The 17,072-nt window shown below is 46.5% G+C and overlaps 1 protein-coding gene across 6 annotated transcripts in view; it reads right to left on the reverse strand.

Annotated features, from left to right (window-relative positions):
• Positions 1–17,072, reverse strand: part of LOC308585378 (maestro heat-like repeat-containing protein family member 2B) — an 82,370-nt gene that overhangs the window by 46,345 nt on the left and 18,953 nt on the right. For 5 of the 6 annotated variants that reach the window (XR_014007349.1, XR_014007350.1, XM_081191009.1 and 2 more), the window contains exons 9-19: positions 16,926–16,995; positions 15,379–15,495; positions 14,408–14,481; positions 13,728–13,850; positions 12,955–13,092; positions 8,655–8,793; positions 8,428–8,468; positions 5,895–6,048; positions 4,593–4,639; positions 3,338–3,445; positions 459–578 (exon numbers count right to left, since the gene is read on the reverse strand). Coding sequence is in view for 4 of the 6 variants with exons in the window: in XM_081191009.1 (XP_081047135.1) it covers positions 459–578; positions 3,338–3,445; positions 4,593–4,639; positions 5,895–6,048; positions 8,428–8,468; positions 8,655–8,793; positions 12,955–13,092; positions 13,728–13,850; positions 14,408–14,481; positions 15,379–15,495; positions 16,926–16,995 (1,131 nt within the window). In the remaining 2 variants the exon portion in view is untranslated. The remainder of the gene's footprint in view (positions 1–458; positions 579–3,337; positions 3,446–4,592; positions 4,640–5,894; positions 6,049–8,427; positions 8,469–8,654; positions 8,794–12,954; positions 13,093–13,727; positions 13,851–14,407; positions 14,482–15,378; positions 15,496–16,925; positions 16,996–17,072) is intronic. The other variant, XM_081191008.1, reaches the window with a different exon arrangement.

Here is a 17,072-nt window from a genome sequence, read left to right on the forward strand (position 1 = left end):
GAGAGACAGAAAGTGAAACCCAGGCTCCTTCTAGCCTTACTTTCATGGCCTTGAAAGAAGAGATAAGAGAACCAGTTTAAGCCAGCTGTACTCAGCTTCTCGTAAGAAATAACCCAAACATCACGAACCTTCTGCTTGTTTCTTTCACACAGAGAAGCTTCCAGGACCCTCTTGAATGAATTAGAATAGGAAAGATCTCTACACATATTAGAGCAATACTTTCTGCACTAAGAAATGCAATCTGACAGCCTGGACCTTGTATTATACCACCCACTGAATTTTTGGTGGGAGGGGGCGTTGGAAGAAACTGCCACTAGTAGTATTGTACTTTTGTGTGGATGTTAATTGCAGACGGTTTGAGTAGCCCGTTCTGGTCTGAGAAGCAGGGAATGTAGCAAAGACACAAAGCAAAGAAATCACATTTGAAGGGTTCAGATGTGGTCCCACCAGCACCGCACCTCTCTCTCTAGCTGTTCCATATAGTTTGCGTTTTCTATCAAGTGCTTCATCCGACTCTGAACAAAGGCTGGGTCTTCACAACAGGTCAGGGCAATTCCCAGAGATTTATAGAGGAACCTCTGAAAAGGAATAATAAGGAAAGGATAGGCTAGGTCAGGGGTCGGAAGCCTAAGGCCCATGGGCCAGAAGTGGCTCATGGGGGTCGTTAAACTGGCCCACGAGTTGCCCCCAACTGAGCCACCCTGCGCTGGTCCCATGGGTTAACCGAGAGGCGAGGTCTGAGTCCAGTCCGAGGTTGAGGGTGCAGTATGGAGGCTGTCCGTCAAAGCTGAAGCTGGGTCCAAGGCAGGGAGTCGGGTGAGGTCAGGAGCTCCGGCAGGAGAGCAGGACAGGGTGCAGGCAGGAACAGACTACCAACAAATGTTGCTCCCGCAACTTGGGACTGGGGCTGGCCGGCCTTTATCTCCCCCGAGGCATAGGGTGGCCCTGATCCTCTGGTGACTCGCCTCTCCTGGCCTGGAGGCGAGCACTCCTCCTGCGGGAACTTAGTTCCCTTTGCCTCTCTGCCCTGAGCCTCTGCAGCTCAGGAGAGGCTGGAGGGTTACCAGACCCAGAGGCAACCTCAGCTTCCCCTGACGGGGCTGAGAGTGGAGCACCTGCAGGCAATGGGGCCTCCGTCACCTCAGGAGCCAGAGCAGACTCAGCTGGTGCCTGCACCTGAGGATCCAGCACAGGTGAGGACCCTTCAGGCTCAGGCCCCTGCCCTGGCTCAGATGGTTCTGGAGGCGGGGACTCCTGTGCAGGCTGGGATTCCTCAGGTTCAGCCTCCGAATCCCAGGCCATCACACACCCGCTCGGCGAGTCCCTGCGCGCTGTGCTAAACCAGCACAGCATAGTGCGGGGACTCACTTCTGCAGTGCTGGAAATCGCACCTGCACATGTGCAGACGCCAGAAATCATGGGAGCACATGCAATCCGGCCCACGGAGGGATCTCTCTTGGAGTGAACCGGCCCAGGTGAGGTAAACCTTGCCGCCCCCTGGGCTAGATGTTGATGTCACAGATCATAGTAGGTGCATCATGGGAGAAGAGGAGTTTGGATTTGATATCCCGCTTTATCACTACCCGAAGGAGTCTCAAAGCTGCTAACATTCTCCTTTCCCTTCCTCCCCCACAACAAACACTCTGTGAGTTGAGTGGGGCTGAGAGACTTCAGAGAAGTGTGACTGGCCCAAGGTCACCCAGCAGCTGCAAGTGGAGGAGCGGAGACGCGAACCCGGTTCACCAGATTACGAGTCCACTGTTCTTAACCACTACACCACACTGGGAGAAGAACAAAGGAAGTTGGGTTATACCATTGATCCATCTAGCTTAGTACTGTCTGCATTGCAGGAGTGCCAATTTGGCTCAGTGACTGTGGGTGCCCTGGACCGTTGGTGCCACACAGTGTGCAAGGCTCTGGCCCCTTCATGGGGAATTTTGTTGGGGCTCAGGCACCCAGGGCCCTGGGGAGTTGGTGCCTATGCTATACTGACTGGCAGAGGCTCTCCAAGGTGTCAGAGTGGGTGCTCTCTCAGTCCTAACTGGAGATGCTGAGAATTGAACATGGGACCTTTTACAAGCAAAGAAGATGCTCTACTAAGGGAGCTAGAGAGAGGACCACCTGAGAACCCTCATCTTCCCCACTAGGGATGACATGTTTCCAATCTTAGCTTCAGCTCTCGGCATTTCCACATCAGTTTGTATTAAAAAAAAAGAAATCCTCGTGAAAACTTCTCAACATTTTAGTGTGAATTTCTCCTAATACATATTTCTGTATGCAGCTTTGTCCTGGCTAAGGAGGACTCTCCTAAGGTTGGGCGATATATCGAACTATCTTCCAAAACCAGTTTGAAGTTTTTTTAGCGGCAGCTAAAAAAGCCAATGCAATTCTGGGCTGCATCAATAGGAGTATAGCATCTAGATCAAGGGAAGTAATAGTGCCACTGTATTCTGCTCTGGTCAGACCTCACCTGGAGTACTGTGTCCAGTTCTGGGCACCACAATTCAAGAAGGACACTGACAAACTGGAACGTGTCCAGAGGAGGGCAACCAAAATGGTCAAAGGCCTGGAAACGATGCCTTATGAGGAACGGCTAAGGGAGTTGGGCATGTTTAGACTGGAGAAGAGGAGGTTAAGGGGTGATATGATAGCCATGTTCAAATATATAAAAGGATGTCATATAGAGGAGGGAGAAAGGTTGTTTTCTGCTGCTCCAGAGAAGCGGACACGGAGCAATGGATCTAAACTACAAGAAAGAAGATTCCACCTAAACATTAGGAAGAGCTTCCTGACATTAAGAGCTGTTTGACAGTGGAATTTGCTGCCAAGGAGTGTGGTGGAGTCTCCTACTTTGGAGGTCTTTAAGCAGAGGCTTGACAACCATATGTCAGGAGTGCTCTGATGGTGTTTCCTGCTTGGCAGGGGGTTGGACTCGATGGCCCTTGTGGTCTCTTCCAACTCTATGATTCTATGATTCTATGATTCTAATTTTTGGCCTGGTAATATATCATGAATCCTGTTGTGATGCCAGTGAAACCAGTCAATGCTTCTCTCGATTCCTGCAGCCCCTGCTAATTCTGCTGTCTCAGCAATCCTCCAGCAAATTGCAAGAGACTGTTGCCATCAAAAGTCACAATTTGGGGAAAATTGTGAAGCCTATCAATGTCTCTAAATAACTCCATCCATATTTCAGGCATCATGATATATCATGATGTTTAGTCGGTGATATATCATGATGCTGAAAACCGGATATTGCCCAACCCTAATCCAGACTTCATGCCTTTTATTAACTAATTAGCAAAGGAACAAGGACCAATGCCTTTGGAGAGATACACACCCTTTCGGGGGACTGCTGGGCGTAGCTCGTCATCTGACTTTCCAGTTCTCTGCTCAGATTCTGGGTCCAAGTGTTGTCATCAATGGTTTCCAAGGTCCTTCTCAGGAACTATGAACAAAAAGCAAAAGCAGGAACAAAATATGTTGCCTACCATCACTTCCCAAATGTCCAGGGAAATCTGAACGTATGACAACCGATGTAGGCAGTGCCGTTTTGGCCCATTGTACTCAAAAATAGCTCCAAAACATCCAATTTCTTTTTGCAAAACAAGCTCAACAACCTTTCTGTCTGGAATGGTGACCTTACATTTGCAAAGAAGGGAGATGCCCTTTTGAAAAACTGGGATGAGGAACCCTTGTGGGAGAAAATTCTCTTGGGGGGGGTTCAATATTTGGGGGCGCACACCAGATTAGTCAGGCTTTTAATTCAGGAATGCAAACCACCTTATGTAGGAAAAACATATCATTCGGCTGTTTATTTTCCAACCAACCACCTTCTGCCTCTCCAGCACTTCACCTTCTCTTCCTCCCACCATAGTCCTTGAAAACAGTTGTTGTTGTTGTTGTTGTTTAGTCGTGTCCGACTCTTCGTGACCCCCTGGACCAGAGCACGCCAGGCACTCCTGTCTTCCACTGCCTCCCGCAGTTTGGTGAAACTCATGCTGGTAGCTTTGAGAACACTGTCCAGCCATCTCGCCCTCTGTCATCCCCTTCTCCTTGTGCCCTCCATCTTTCCTAACATCAGGGTCTTTTCCAGGGAGTCTTCTCTTCTCATGAGGTGGCCAAAGTATTGGAGCCTCAGGAGAGTTACAGTTACTCAACCCAAATTATATAGGTTTTGTAGTGAAGGCTGTGTCCTTGCAAATGGATACTGCAGAATCTCTACCCCAAGTCTTTAGGACTATACTTCCCATCATTACCTAACATTGGCCATGCTTGCTCGAACTGCTGGGAGCTGGGAGCCCAGCAACAAACTGAGCTGGTTGGACCAATAGTTTGACTCAAGAGCTTAAATCAGTGATGGCCAAACTTGGCCCTCCAGCAGTTTTGGGACTACAACTCCCATCATCCCTAGCTAACAGGACCAGTGGTCAGGGATGATGGGAACTGTAGTCCAACAACAGCTGGAGGGCCAAGTCTGGCCATCACTGGCTTAAAATGAAAGGATAACCAGCCAGTATCCAGGTCTGTTAAATCTTCAGACCTGCCCTACCACATCCCCACCTGTTGCAGGTGAAATCTCAGCACTTCCTTACCTGCAGCAGCTGTTTCTCCCATTCCTGGTTCCTGATCTCAGTACTTTCTATGAGAAAAAGGGGAGGAAATTGTGCCATTTGAGCTGAAACATGAAACCACCGAATTAATAGCAAAATAACATCATAATGAGAACATGGTAATCTGTTTTCTAAAACGTCCTTTGGGTCGCAACATTCCAGGCCATTTCAAGCTTCAAAGGTTAATACCAGCATCTGTTGCAAATGCCACATGATACCCATTCCGCTATTGTAAGGACTTGATCTTACAAGTCACTGGGTGGCCTTGGGCTAGTCACTGCATCTCAGCCAAACCTACCTCACAGGGCTGTTGAGAGGGTAAAATGGGGAGCAGAGAACCATGTGACCACCTTGAGAAGAAGGTGGTATATAAACACATTAAAGTAAAGGTAAGGGTACCCCTGACCATTAGGTACAGTCATGACCAACTCTGGGGTTGTGGCGCTCATCTCGCTCTACAGGCCGAGGGAAGAAGAAGAAGAAGAAGAAGAGTTTGGATTTGATATCCCGCCTTTCACTCCCCTTCAGGAGTCTCAAAGCGGCTAACAATCTCCTTTCCCTTCCTCCCCCACAACAAACACTCTGTGAGGTGAGTGGGGCTGAGAGACTTCAAAGAAGTGTGACTGGCCCAAGGTCACCCAGCAGCTGCATGTGGAGGAGCGGAGACGCGAACCCGGTTACCCAGATTACGTGACTACCGCTCTTAACCACTACACCACACTGGCTCTTTGTCCGCAGACAGCTTCCGGGTCATGTGGCCAACATGACTAAGCCACTTCTGGTGAACCAGAGCAGCGCATGGAAATGCCGTTTACCTTCCCGTCGGAGCGGTACCTATTTATCTACTTGCACTAGTGTGCTTTTGGACTGCTAGGTTGGCAGGAGCTGGGACTGAACAATGGGAGCTCACCCCGTCATGGGGATTCGAACTGCCGACCTTCTGATCGGCAAGCCCTAGGCTCTGTGGTTCAGAGCGCCACCCGCGTCCCTATAAACACATTAGACAGGCAAATATGGCCACCTGACAGCCAGATATTCAACTTTACTCCCACGTAAAAAAGGAAAGGGTGGTTGCCACTGGTGGAGGAAGAGGAGTGCGGGGGGAGCGCACCGCCCCTGGTAGCGCAATCCTGGTGGGGTGCCATTGCGGCTGGTCCCCTGCCCGCGCCCCCAGGATGCGCACCAGCCCTGCCCCACCCTGCTCTCCACCACTGGTGGTTGTAGTTTTATCTATCTGGCCAGGGCGAAAGTGTTTCTGGGTGGGCATGCGCAAAGGAGGTTTACCTGTTTGCTTCATTGCCTTGCTTAGGAAGGAGTCCCAAAGGAATGGGATTTGTTTGGCCCACAACTTGGTGATGGCCGTGTGGATGTTGCAGTGCAGGGCATGTAAGAGTTGCAGTGCCCAGCTCCCTCTTTGGTTCGGATTGGACGCCAAGACCTGTCGGCAGGAGAGCGTGAGGAATGAGGATGTTGTTTTCTCCACAATGCTGCAACTGCTAGACAACCCCAGGCAGCCCAGACTTGCTTAAGCTCCTGGTTAGAACAAACTTGCGGTTAGATTGCTTGTAAACAAGGCAGCTTGCAGCTGGAATATGGTTTATTTTGTGGGAATGTTCTGGGGTGCAGGAGAGGATATATTGACTAATTATATCCTTATCCAACTTGTGCTAACAAGTTCCCAAAATATCAGCAGAGTTTATAGACATTCCCCTTTAAGTTCGCAACGGTAACGTGTGCACAGGTTCGCTAGAACCTCTGTAATAATTACCCTGGTAATTTCCCCTTTTGTTCCCTCTTAAAATACAAGACACGACAGTCTTTATAAAAGTATAAAAGAGTTTACTCACATTCTGTTCACAATATGATCCCAGAAGGCAGACAGCTTAAAAAGGTTCCATACACTTAGAATCTATCTTATAGCAAGATAGTCCTTTCCTCCTCTCTTGGCTGAGAGCCAAGAGAGCATCCTTAGATGTTGCTTCATCGAAGGAAAATGGCAGAGAGAGATGGCTGCCTGCCCTGTGCTTTTGTCATTACCTGCACAGGTGAGGCCACACCCACCTCTGGTCACATGCGGAGGAAGTCCGTCCCAGGAAGTTTACCTGCTTGCTGGACAGACATCCCTCCCCATGTTCTAACATGTACACTCTAGGAATGTTGTCATTGACTGCTCCTGTGTTTACATCCCACATATTTCAGGGTCAGCAAGGTTCACCTTTGCCAGTTCACTCCAGCAGAGATCCCTCTGTGGGCTGGATTGTAGGCCGCAATTTCCAACATCTACGTCTGTGCAGACGCAATTTCTGGCACCGCGGAATCAAGTTCCCGCGCAGCGTGCGTGGGGACTCGCTGAGTGGGCGGCTTGATTTGGGGGCGGCTCGTGGGTTGGTTAAACGACCCCCGTGGGCTGCTTGTGGCCCCTGGGCCTTAGGTTGCCTACCCCTGGTTTATTTGTAGGCTTGAGCAGGTATAGAACTCACTTACACCTGTAACTGGGACAACTAGTGGTCAGGATGTGGCTGTCGCTTGCACCAGTACAGTGGTACCTCGGGTTAAGAACTTAATTCGTTCCGGAGGTCCATTCTTAACCTGAAACTGTTCTTAACCTGAAGCACCACTTTAGCTAACGGGGCCTCCTGCTGCTGCCGCCGCGCCGCCGCAGAACGATTTCTGTTCTCATCCTGAAGCAAAGTTCTTAACCCGAGATACTATTTCTGGGTTAGCGGAGTCTGTAACCTGAGGTACCACTGTATGTTGATGCATAGGAACATAGACCAAATAAGGAACAGGGTAAACAAAGGGGGCAGGGGGCCTCAAAATCAAGTTTAATGGAACAACATTAACAGGGGCAGAGAGCTTAGTAAGATAATTATGTGTTAAGGATAGGTTGTAAACTTCTGACTCACAGCAAACAGTTCATAGAATCACAGACTCCTAGAACCGTAGAGTTTGGTGGGACCCCCACAGTCCAACCCCCGCAGTGCAGGAATCACAGCTAAGTTTGCAAAATTCATGGAAGCTTCAATTTAGGAGTTTGGGGCTCCAGAGGCACTATCCGGCACTAGAACTAACAATTTTGTGCAGTACACAGCGCCGGATTTACGTATAAGCTAAACAAGCTATAGCTCAGGACCCCATTTTCTTGGGGCCTCCCAAAGATATACTTCTTTTTAATTGTATTTCACTATCAATATACTTCTTCTTAATTGTACATTTCCAAAATATAGGATAAACAACAAAATAAAACCCATATACAGCAACAGTGTTTTGTGCTGTGTAGGCTCCTAGGATGCAAGTCATGGGCCCCGCCTGCTAGCCTGCTCCCTCAAATATCACCGGTTTGCTCCTTTCTGTATATAGGGTGCCTACATTCTGCATGGACTGGCTGCACGGCAACATATGCAAATGGCTTTAGATACCTATTAGGTCCATCAATTACCATATGGCATATATTCAACACAAAAAAAAGTATCTGAAGAAGTGTGCATGCACACGAAAGCTCATACCAAGAACTAACTTAGTTGGTCTTTAAGGTGCTACTGGAAGGAATTTTTTTATTTTGACAAAAAAAAAAAAAACCAGCGACAATTTGTTGTTGACAAAGGACAGCTGGACATATCAAGGGCCCCATGACCTTCAGTAGCTGAGGGCCTCATCAAACCTAAATCCGGCCCTGGCAGTACACTTCAGTTGAAGTTCCTATATTGATGATCAATAAATACCCAGGGGTAGGGGATCTGATATACTGAAATGCGTCACACTTGCTTATTTTATTTTTCAAGGGGACAAAACCCTGCTTTTTTTACTCATTCCTCACCAGAAGCCTCGCTACCAATCCGTGGGCGCTTGGAAGGCCTACTAAAGAGAAAAACAAGAAGAAAATTCAGTACACCAGGCTTGGAAGGACGCTGTGGTTTTCTGCCGTTGGCTTCATATATAGCTCCCACACTGGCCCACTGGTGGGAAGAGAGTGGAGGGTGCCTCTTGGCACATTGCCCTCATTCAAGCACGTGGACCGGCCTTTGACAACCTCCTTCCACAAACCTCCTTTGCAAGAGCCAAGAAATAGTGTCGTGTCGTCCTCTCGACCAAGGGCCATTTCTTTCAGGCATCTACAGAGCGGGGTCAGCGTTGGGGTGTAAGGAGCTGGTACAACGAAGAAGAGGAGCCTTGGCCACAGAGCCTGCAAAGAGGAGGGAGGTGCAATTTGTTTTTTGCTCCAATTGGTGCTGGGTTCTGTTTTACTGGAAACACTGTTGTAGGGCCATAAGAAACCCCCCTCCCCAAATGGCCTTTCTGAGAAACAAGAGGTGCGTCAGGAGAACAAGGCTGGCATTGATGGAACAGGCTCAAATGTTTTTTATTCAAGGTTGTAAAGAGATAAGCGTGGCGTGGTGAGGCTGGTGGGGCCATTGCAGGATGGGGGGGCAAGCCCATATCTGAAGGAGCGTCTCCACCCCCATCGTTCTACCCGGACACTGAGGTCCAGCACCGAGGGCCTTCTGGCAGTTCCCTCCCTGCGAGAAGTGTGGTTACAGGGAACCAGGCAGAGGGCCTTCTCGGTGGTGGCGCCCGCCCTGTGGAACGCCCTTCCAGCAGATTTCAAAGCGATAAACAACTACCTGACATTCAGAAGACATCTTAAGGCAGCCCTGTTCAGGGAAGTTTTTAACGTGTGATATTTTACTGTATTTTTGGTTTTTATGGAAGCCGCCCAGAGTGGCTGGGGAGGCCCAGCCAGATGGGCGGGGTATAAATAATATATTATTATTATTATTATTATTATTATTATTATTATTATTATTGGGACATAGGAAGTTGCTATAACTTTCGATTTCCCAGAAATCAGGTGGTATTGTATTCTGCAAATGTATAAAAAATGGGCGCACCCTGACTGGGGTGTGCAGATTGCGAGCTTATTGTGCTGTGCCTTTGTCCTGCATATGCATTTCAAATAAATCCTGTTGAATCCTGCAAGGTTGGTTGCCACTTTCTGTGAATCTGTGCTCCGGGGACCCAATAGCAGATATGGAAAATGTCCAACACTGTGATGATAGGGCTGAGATCAATATTCAGCAGCTGGGGTCAACGCCAGATTTCAGGTGGTTCCCCTACACACGGTGCCAAGCAGAGGAGGCACATAATAATAATAATAATAATAATAATAATAATAATAATAATAATAATATGCCTGTTGTCTTTGTCCATGGAGTTTTCTTGGCAGGGATACTGGAGTGGCTTGCTGGTTCCTGCTCCAGGTGGATCACGTTTGGTCAAAACTCTCCACTACGACCTGTCCATCTTGGGTGACCCTGCACGGCATAGCTCATAGCTTCTCTGAGTTATTCAAGCCCCTTCGCCATGGCAAGACAGCATCTTAAAAAGCAGGGACATCACCTTGCCAACAAAGGTCCGTATTGTTCAAGCTATGGTTTTCCCAGTAGTGATGTATGGAAGTGAAAGCTGGACCATAAAGAAGGCTGATCGCCGAAGAATGGATGCTTTTGAATTATAGTGCTGGAGGAGACTCTTGAGAGTCCCATGGACTGCAAGAAGATCAAACCTCTCCATTCTGAAGGAAATCAGCCCTGAGTGCTCACTGGAAGGACAGATCCTGAAGCTGAGGCAACAATACAGTCGAACCTTGGTTTTCAAAAGTAATCTGTCTTGGAAGACCGTTCTACTTCCGAAATATTCAAAAATAGTAATAGTGCCACTGTATTCTGCTCTGGTCAGACCTCACCTGGAGTACTGTGTCCAGTTCTGGGCACCACAGTTCAAGAAGGACACTGACAAACTGGAACGTGTCCAGAGGAGGGCAACCAAAATGGTCAAAGGCCTGGAAATGATGCCTTATGAGGAACGGCTAAGGGAGCTGGGCATGTTTAGCCTGGAGAAGAGGAGGTTAAGGGGTGATATGATAGCCATGTTCAAATATATAAAAGGATGTCACATAGAGGAGGGAGAAAGGTTGTTTTCTGCTGCTCCAGAGAAGCGGACACAGAGCAATGGATCCAAACTACAAGAAAGAAGATTCCACCTAAACATTAGGAAGAACTTCCTGACAGTAAGAGCTGTTCGACAGTGGAATTTGCTGCCAAGGAGTGTGGTGGAGTCTCCTCCTTTGGAGGTCTTTAAGCAGAGGCTTGACAACCATATGTCAGGAGTGCTCTGATGGTGTTTCCTGCTTGGCAGGGGGTTGGACTCGATGGCCCTTGTGGTCTCTTCCAACTCTATGATTCTATTCTATTCTATGAAAAACCGAGGATCAATGGGCTGGCTGCAAAGTCAATGGGGAGGGGGGAGAAAAACTGTTTGACTTCCGAGGCACGTTTGAAAATGGAAACAATTACTTCCAGGTTTTCAGCATTCGGGTTCCAAATCATTTGGTTTCTGAGATGCTCAAAAACTGAGATTCCACTGTACCGATATTTATGTGGGTACCTACTCAAAGTTAGGCCCAGTGAGTACCAAAATGAATTATTGTGAAAATAAGAAATATTTTTTGGCGGCGAGGGTAAACTTTGTCCTTGCTCAGGACATCATATTAACAAAGTCTACCTCTGTTGGGGTGGAGAAGTTCAGGCCTTGGAGCTCAAATCCCACCCCTTCACAGAACCCACACACTCCTAGAGTGATTTTTGCCTCTTGCTTGCCCTGAAAGAGGATGGAGAGAGGTTGGGGGTTCATAGATGCCTCTGTGCAATGCTCCACCCACTTATGCCTTGGACCCCGCCCACCACTGACGTGCGGCCCCCAGTAGGATCCTCATAAGGGAATAATAATAATAATAATAATAATAATAATAATAATAATAATAATTTTTATTATTTATACTCCGCCCATCTGGTTGGGTTTCCCCAGCCACTCTGGGCGGCTTCCAACAAAACACTAAAATACAGTAATGCATCAAACATTAAAAGCTTCCCTAAACAGGGCTGCCTTCAGATGTCTTCTAAAAGTTTGGTAGTTCTTTTTCTCTTTGACATCTGGTGGGAGGGCGTTCCACAGGATGGGCGCCACCACCGAGAAGGCCCTCTGCCTGGTTCCCTGTAACTTGGCTTCTCGTGACGAGGGACCTCAGTGTCCTGGCAGAATGTGGCCCTCAGACTGGATCTGACAATTTCGCTTTTCTCCATTTCTCATTGTTTCTTTATTTTTCCTATAGATTTTATTAAAGTTTGAAAGAAAACATGCAAAGGTTGATTTTAAGTATCCAATACCTTTTTTAAAATCAAAGATAAAAGAAACTAATCTAAATAGAACACAGGAGGGGTTTCTCATTTTTTCCAGTCTCGAATTCAGTTCTCCACATTTTGCAATTTCTTTTAATGACCTCGTGAAAATTCATCAGCGTTTGGGTGCGAATTTCTCCTAATGTACCCATTTCGTATGCAGTTTTGGCAAACGTGCTCATCTTTGCAAGCAATTTCCCCGAACGCAATGCATTTTTAAATGTTATTTTCATTACCACCTAACCGTCCTTTGGCAAACTTCACCCTAACACGAGCATTTTCAAAGGATATGTGAGTTTCGGTTTGCACCTTGCATCAGAAAGAGCTAATTTGATCGGTTAGCCCAGGGGTCAGCAAACTTTTAAATCAGGGGCTGGTCCACTGTCCCCCCCCCCAGACCTTGTGGGGGGCCGGACTATATTTTGGAGATAAAAAAATGAACAAATTCCTAAGCCCCACAAATAACCCAGAGATGAATTCTAAATAAAAACACACATTCTACTCATGTAAAAACACGCTGATTCCTGGACCGTCTGTGGGCCGGATTGAGAAGGCAATTGGGCCGGATCCGGCCCCCAGGCCTTAGTTTGCCTACCCATGGGTTAGCCTTTACATGCAAACTGAACTGAACGTCTCCTCTGCGGTATGTGGCAAGGAGCTCTCACAGACCTGTGCTGTGACCCAGGAGGGGTCTTCTCCCATGAAATAATAATAACAATAACAATAACAATAATAATAATAATAATAATAATAACAATAATAATAATAATAATAATTTATTATTTATACCCCGCCCATCTGGCTGGGCTTCCCCAGCCACTCTGGGCGGCTTCCAAAAGAATATTAAAATACTATAATACATCAAACATTAAAAGCTTCCCAAAACAGGGCTGCCTTCAGATGTCTTCTAAAAGCCTGGTAGTTGTTGTTCTCTTAGACTTTTGGTGGGAGGGCGTTCCACAGGGAAGGCGCCACCACCGAGAAGGCCCTCTGCCTGGTTCCCTGTAACTTGGCTTCTCGCAGGGAGGGAACCGCCAGAAGGCCCTCAGTGCTGGACCTCAGTGTCCGGGTAGAACGATGGGGGTGAAAAACTCATACGAATCACTCACTTTGCTCATCCCTTCCGCAGAGGTATTCAAATTCTCCAAGACGTCGATGCAGAGTTCCTGAATCCGTTCTTCTTTCTCCTTCTGCTCGACTGCGGGGTCTTTCCCGTGCTTTGGCAAGAGAGGCAAATACAGTGGCACCTTGGTTTAAGAACAGCTTAGTTTATGAACAACTTGGATTAAGAACGCTGCAAACCTGGAAGGAGGTGTTTTGGTTTGTGAACTTTGCCTTGGAATAAGAACATAATAAATTTTTATTTATACCCCGCCCTTCCCGGTTCAGAAAACCGGGCTCAGGGCGGCTAACAACAAATTTAAAACACTTAATTGATGCAACAAAAAACAGTATAAAATACAGTATAAAACGTGAATAACAATAAATGCAGAATTAAAAAATCAATTTAGGGGGGAAATGCATCCAATAAACATTAGATGATCACCAGGGCTAGCTGGCTAAATTAGTCCTATTTGGGCCAGCGAGGAGACCAGGGGAGAATTAGCTGTGGGATCCCAGAGCGGGGAATCTTCATAAAAAGGGGAGAGGGAGGGAAGAAGGGGAACAAAAGATCGGGTCAAGTTCAAATTGAAAGCCAGGTGGAATGTCTTACAGGCCCTGCGGAAGGAAGTTAAATCCTGCAGGGCCCTGGTCTCCTGGGACATATCATTCCACCAGGTCGGAGCCATCACTGAGAAGGCCCTGCCCTGGTGGAGGATAATCTGACTTCCTTAGTCTCCTATATTGTCAGAGCATTTTAGCAGCATGTTTCCCAACTTACTTGATGGCTGATGTGCACAGTGAACTGGCTGAAGATGTAGACAACCATCTCCCACACGGGACAGCCCTCGACGTTTTGAGAGCAAAGAAGCTCTTTGATGAAATGCAGGAGTGCTTTTCTCACCTGTGGCAGTGGGGAAAGCAAAGTCATCTCACCTTTCGAAAGGCGATACCACAACACCATTCTACAAATCTAGGGCGCGACGGCATTTGGAATCCTGTGTGTGCGGTTCTGGTCGCCTGAGCTCCCAAAGGAGTTGGAAAAGGTTAGGGCCAGGCCGCCAAAATGATCAAGGGGATGGAAGTTGACGTCCCTACGACGAAAGGTTGCAGTGTTCGGGGCGTTTAGTGAAAAGGCATGTAAAAGGAAAAATGAGGGAAGTTTGTAAGAATTATGCATGGATAATGAGGGTAGAGGAAAGTGTTTCTTCCTCTCTCATAACACTTGTGGACATGCCATGAAATGGAATGATGGAAAATTCAGGAAAGGTCATAGAAAGAGCTTCTTCATGCAGCAAAGAATTAACTTATGAAACTTCCTCATGGAAACCACAGCAACTGGTATTCAGAGAAATTCTAGCTCAAACAGTGAAGGGAGAAGAAAGCTGTAACATTTACCATATCTGTTCCGAATCTTCCAGCATTTCAGCAACTCAAAAAGAGCCCCTTCCCTGGTCTTACCCCTTCACGGTGGTCATCTAGAAGACATTTCACGGCTTCCACAATTGGCTGTTTCTTATTTCTGCTCTCACACGCTAGAAGAGGCAGGAGATGGAGAGAGGATTTCAGTGGGGCTCCAACATAGACATTTGTCAGCTGCATCTCATAAAAGCATCCGTGAAGTAATAATAATAATAATAATAATAATAATAATAATAATAATAATAATAATTTATTATTTCTACCCCGCCCATCTGGCTGGGCTTCCCCAGACACTCTGGGGAGCTTTCAACAAAATATTAAAATACAGTAATGCATCAAACATTAAAAGCTTCCCTAAACAGGGCTGCCTTCAGATGTCTTCTAAATGTCTGGTAGTTGTTGTTCTCTTTGACATCTGGTGGGAGAGCGTTCCACAGGGCGGGTGCCACCACTGAGAAGGCCCTCTGCCTAGTTCCCTGTAGCTTTGCTTCTTGCAATGAGGGAACCGCCAGAAGGCCCTCGGAACTGGACCCCAATGTCCGGGCAGAATGATGGAGGTGGAGACGCTCCTTCAGGTATACTGGACCGAGGCCGTTTAGGACTTTAAAGGTCAGCACCAGCACTTTGAATTGTGCTTGGAAACATAGTGGGAGCCAATGTAGGTCTTTCAAGATGTGCCCTTCCTTGCAAAAAATGATGCGCCCTTCCTTGCAAAACCCGCCCAGCCCATTCCCAGCTCTATCTGCCCACCCCAATGGTCCCAAACTATATGCTGGAGCTAGGAACATTGGATAATCAAGTTTGAAGGCATCTCAAGGGATACCCGACCTCTTCCTGGTTCAGGCCATGGGCTACTTACAGTATCCCTGGTAGGTGGGGTTAAAAAAATACAAAGCAAATCATGCAAAACTGAAGCCTGACCAACCCTACCTGAAAATGCTCTGTAAATGCTAATGCTACTCTTCTATGCACCTAAGCCGGTTATATGGATCGTGGACGCTGCTACTTACGGCCATCATTGCCAACAATCATTTTCAGATGCATTAAGAACCCCACACGGATATATTCGGAGTCCTCCTTCATCTGAGCCTGCAAGAAGTCCAGAGCATCGATGGGACAGCAGCCGACTGCAAGGAAAGGAATGGCAAATTTGGGCAAGTCAGACTTCCCATCATCCCATCATCTTACAAACCATCATTATCATTATTTTGCAAGTGTGTATGTGTGTGTTTGATTCAGCTCACGTTTAAAAGCTAGCCAACCTAATTCACCGTTTCCGAAACAAGATGAGAACACCAACACGTAGCGATCTTTTGCCCTTCGCCCTTCTCTGAATTTTGCGATGTAGTTCTCTGGCCAAGCAGTGTGTACAAAAATGCATCTATCGCAGGGAAGTGTGCTCCAAAATGCACACATTTGTGCATTTTAATATTTTGTTGGAAGCTGCCCAGAGTGGCTGGGGAAACCCAGCCAGATGGGTGGGGTATAAATAATATATTGTTGTCGTTATTATTATTATTATTATTATTATTATTATTATTATTATTATTATTTTGATGAAAATTAGATACACAAATGTATTTGGGGACATAGCTTTGTCAAGGTGTGTTATTAGGTCAAATTGTGAATGCAAATATGTGTCCATTAGGAGAAATTTGAACTAAAATGGTGAATTTTGTGAGCACTAGAATAGATGATAGATGATATAGATAGATAGATAGATAGATAGATAGATAGATAGATAGATAGATAGATAGATAGATAGATGATAGATAGATAGATGATAGATATAGATAGATGGATGGATAGATGGATAGATGGATAGATGGATAGATGGATAGAGATAGATAGATAGATGATAGATAGATAGATAGATAGATAGATAGATAGATAGATAGATAGATAGATAGATGATATAGATGGATAGATAGATAGATAGATAGATAGATAGATAGATAGATAATCGATAGATAGATAGATAGATAGATAGATAGATAGATAGATAGATAGATAGATAGATAGATATGTCTGATGTGGAAATGTGGAGAAATGAAGACTGGTAAATTAGAAACTGACAGAAACTACAACTGACAGATTCATCCAAGACCTAAGACCTGACATTTCTGAGGAAAACCAAGAAGGAAATGATATTTTCAGGTCTCTGGTCTGGGGATGGAGCAGTCGGCCCCCTCTCTTGTTGTAGGACTCCAACTCCCATCAGTCCAACATGGCCTAGTGAATATCTGGCTTTGTTGTTGTCTTTTCGTATCTTTATTTTAGACCTTGTGTGCTTCGTGTGGAAATGGCTCAGTTTGGTTGAGTATTTTTTTTAATGTTTTGTTTATTGTTTAGTTGCAATGTATTTTTCCCCCATGCTGCAAGCTTCCTTGAGCATGGCTTCAACTGTGGAACAATGGCATACAAATGGGAAGGAAGGAAAGAAGGAAGGAAGGAAGGAAGGAAGGAAGGATATTTAGGGGAGCTGGAGTCAGGCAACACTTGGTGGGTGCATTTGTGGGGGGTGGGCACAGTTCTCTATTCCTGCTCCGGCTCTTACCCAAGTGTGCAAAGGCTTCCATAAGGACATTTCGGTGATCCATGCAGAGCTCCCGGTGTTCAGAAGAGGACTGTAAGAAGAAAGAGGGAAAAGGCTGCTGGCTTGAAGAAACCATCTTTTCAGATCAGGAAAGGGCCAGTCATGGAA

The sequence above is a fragment of the Podarcis bocagei genome (assembly GCF_964188305.1).
Source record: "Podarcis bocagei genome assembly, chromosome: 1".
Taxonomy (NCBI): domain Eukaryota; kingdom Metazoa; phylum Chordata; class Lepidosauria; order Squamata; family Lacertidae; genus Podarcis; species Podarcis bocagei.